The 1,941-nt window shown below is 52.2% G+C and overlaps 1 protein-coding gene across 1 annotated transcript in view; it reads left to right on the top strand.

Moving 5' to 3' along the window:
- The window catches only part of Nadsyn1 (NAD synthetase 1), a gene marked incomplete in the record, with an annotated part of 41,976 nt that overhangs the window by 26,250 nt on the left and 13,785 nt on the right, over nt 1-1,941 (top strand). Inside the window, 1 exon segment of the mRNA XM_029567285.1 lies at nt 404-572. Within this exon segment, the coding sequence (XP_029423145.1) occupies nt 404-572 (169 nt within the window).

The following is a 1,941-nucleotide window of genomic DNA, read 5'->3' as shown; positions in this document are numbered from 1 at the left end:
GCCTCTTTTAAATTCTCAACCTACCAGGAGTGCTGTTGCACTGAACATTCTTAATGTGCACAGAGCAGTGGGTTAGCTCAGCACAGAGCAGCAGGTTAGCCTAGCACATAGCGTGCCTTGTGGACTTCAGTCCAGTGTGCAGGCACCAGGGTCCATGTGCACCTGGGGAGAGGAACTGGGACTGTTTATTTAGGACTCTAGGAAATAGACTGGGCTAACTTCATGGTCCCTAGGGTAATCAACCAGAGCTAGATGCACAAGCACTTTATTCTGGGGCTTGCTGTTCAGGCACTTGGGAGATGACTGGAGCTAGCCTCACAGGCCCTTGGGAGATGGCCAGGGGTACTCGGGAAGTGGCTGTGACTTGAGGCTGCTGGTTCTCAACCTTCTGTGGTGGTGTCAGATTCGCAGGTGCTGGCAGATGTTCAAGCCCTGGTAGATGAGAGCACCTACACCCCTCAAGACCCCCGGGAGCTCTGTGGACGCATACTCACCACGTGCTACATGGCCAGTGAGAACTCCTCCCAGGAGACTCAAAGCAGGGCCACTGAGCTGGCTGGGCAGATTGGAAGGTAGGATCTGTCCTGAGCTGAGCCTCGGGTAGGTGAGGTGACAGAGGTTCAGAGCTGGGGACAGACCGCCCGTGGTTGCATTCTCTTAATGCACATGTGGCCACCATGCGGGATTCTGCTACAGGCCTAAGCCAGAATTTAAGGAAACTACACACTACACAGCCCCCTCAGCATCCCAGTCCTGGAGCGTACACCTTTGGGCACACGCATGCATGCACACATACAAGCACCACCCAGCCGTGTACCCAGGTGCAGCTGCAGGTCAGGAGTGCCTATCACCAGGACCCTGAGGATGTGGCCCCTGGGCTGCCTTGTACCCCTTCCATCACTTCCACATTTCCATGTGAGGAGCAAAGAGCCTTTTCCAAGAGGCACAGAAGCACCTCACCCTCACCTAGAGTGTTCCCCTTATTCTGCCACTTAGGAGAATTACAGAGCTGCCTGTTGCATTCACTGGGCATAGCTAAAAGGTGCCCAACAGCACTCCAATTCCTAGGCATACCCCCCAGAGAAGTCACAAGCCCAGACAGTCACCTGGACAGGAATGCTCACAGTAGCCCTGTCACAGCTGTGAGAGGCAGAAATGACCTGATGTTCACCATCTGATGAATGTGTAAAGAAAATGTAGTCTAGCCACGCTCTGGAGTATTACTCAGCCATGGAAAGGTATGTGGGTGACCCTGGAAACCATCAGGCAGAGTGAACCACACCAGATGCCAAACACACCATGTGCACAAAGTGCGCGGTTCCGTTTGTGTTGCCCGGCTGGGTCCACCCACAGTGGATTTACCAATCAAGGGGTAGATTGGTGGTTGTCAAGCGAAGGCAGGAAGGAGTGGGAAGTGGGTATTACCGGGCAGGGTTTCCTTTTGAGGTGGTGACCTTCTGGAAGTAGATAGCCTGTAGTATTGGTTGTGTAGCATTGTGAATATGCTGAGTATGGTTGAATCACATGGAATCAGATGGTTATAAGGGACCCGAGAGATGGTTCTGCGGTTCAAGGTGCTTGCCACCAATCTGACAGCCTGAGTTCGATCCCTGGGTCACATGTGGTGGAAAGAGAGAACCAACTCCTACAAGTTGTCTTCTGACCTCCACACACATGCCACACACATGCAAATACACTAAATAAATAAATGCAGAGGGCTGGAGAGATGGCTCAGCGGTTAAGAGCACTGGCTGTTCTTGTAGAGGACCCAGGTTTGAGTCCCAGCACCCACATGGCAGCTAACAACTGTCCGTAACTCCAGTTCCAGGGGATCCGATGTCCCCTTCTGTCCTTCGCGGGCATTGCACGACACGGGTGCACTTACCTACATGCAGGCAATACACGGATACACATAAAATAAAAATAATGAATAAAATATAT

The sequence above is a fragment of the Nannospalax galili genome, unplaced genomic scaffold, assembly GCF_000622305.1.
Source record: "Nannospalax galili isolate Female #2095 unplaced genomic scaffold, S.galili_v1.0 scaffold1261, whole genome shotgun sequence".
NCBI lineage: Eukaryota > Metazoa > Chordata > Mammalia > Rodentia > Spalacidae > Nannospalax > Nannospalax galili.
The sequence above is the reverse complement of the archived record's forward strand: the minus strand, read 5'-3'. Positions and strand labels throughout refer to the sequence as shown.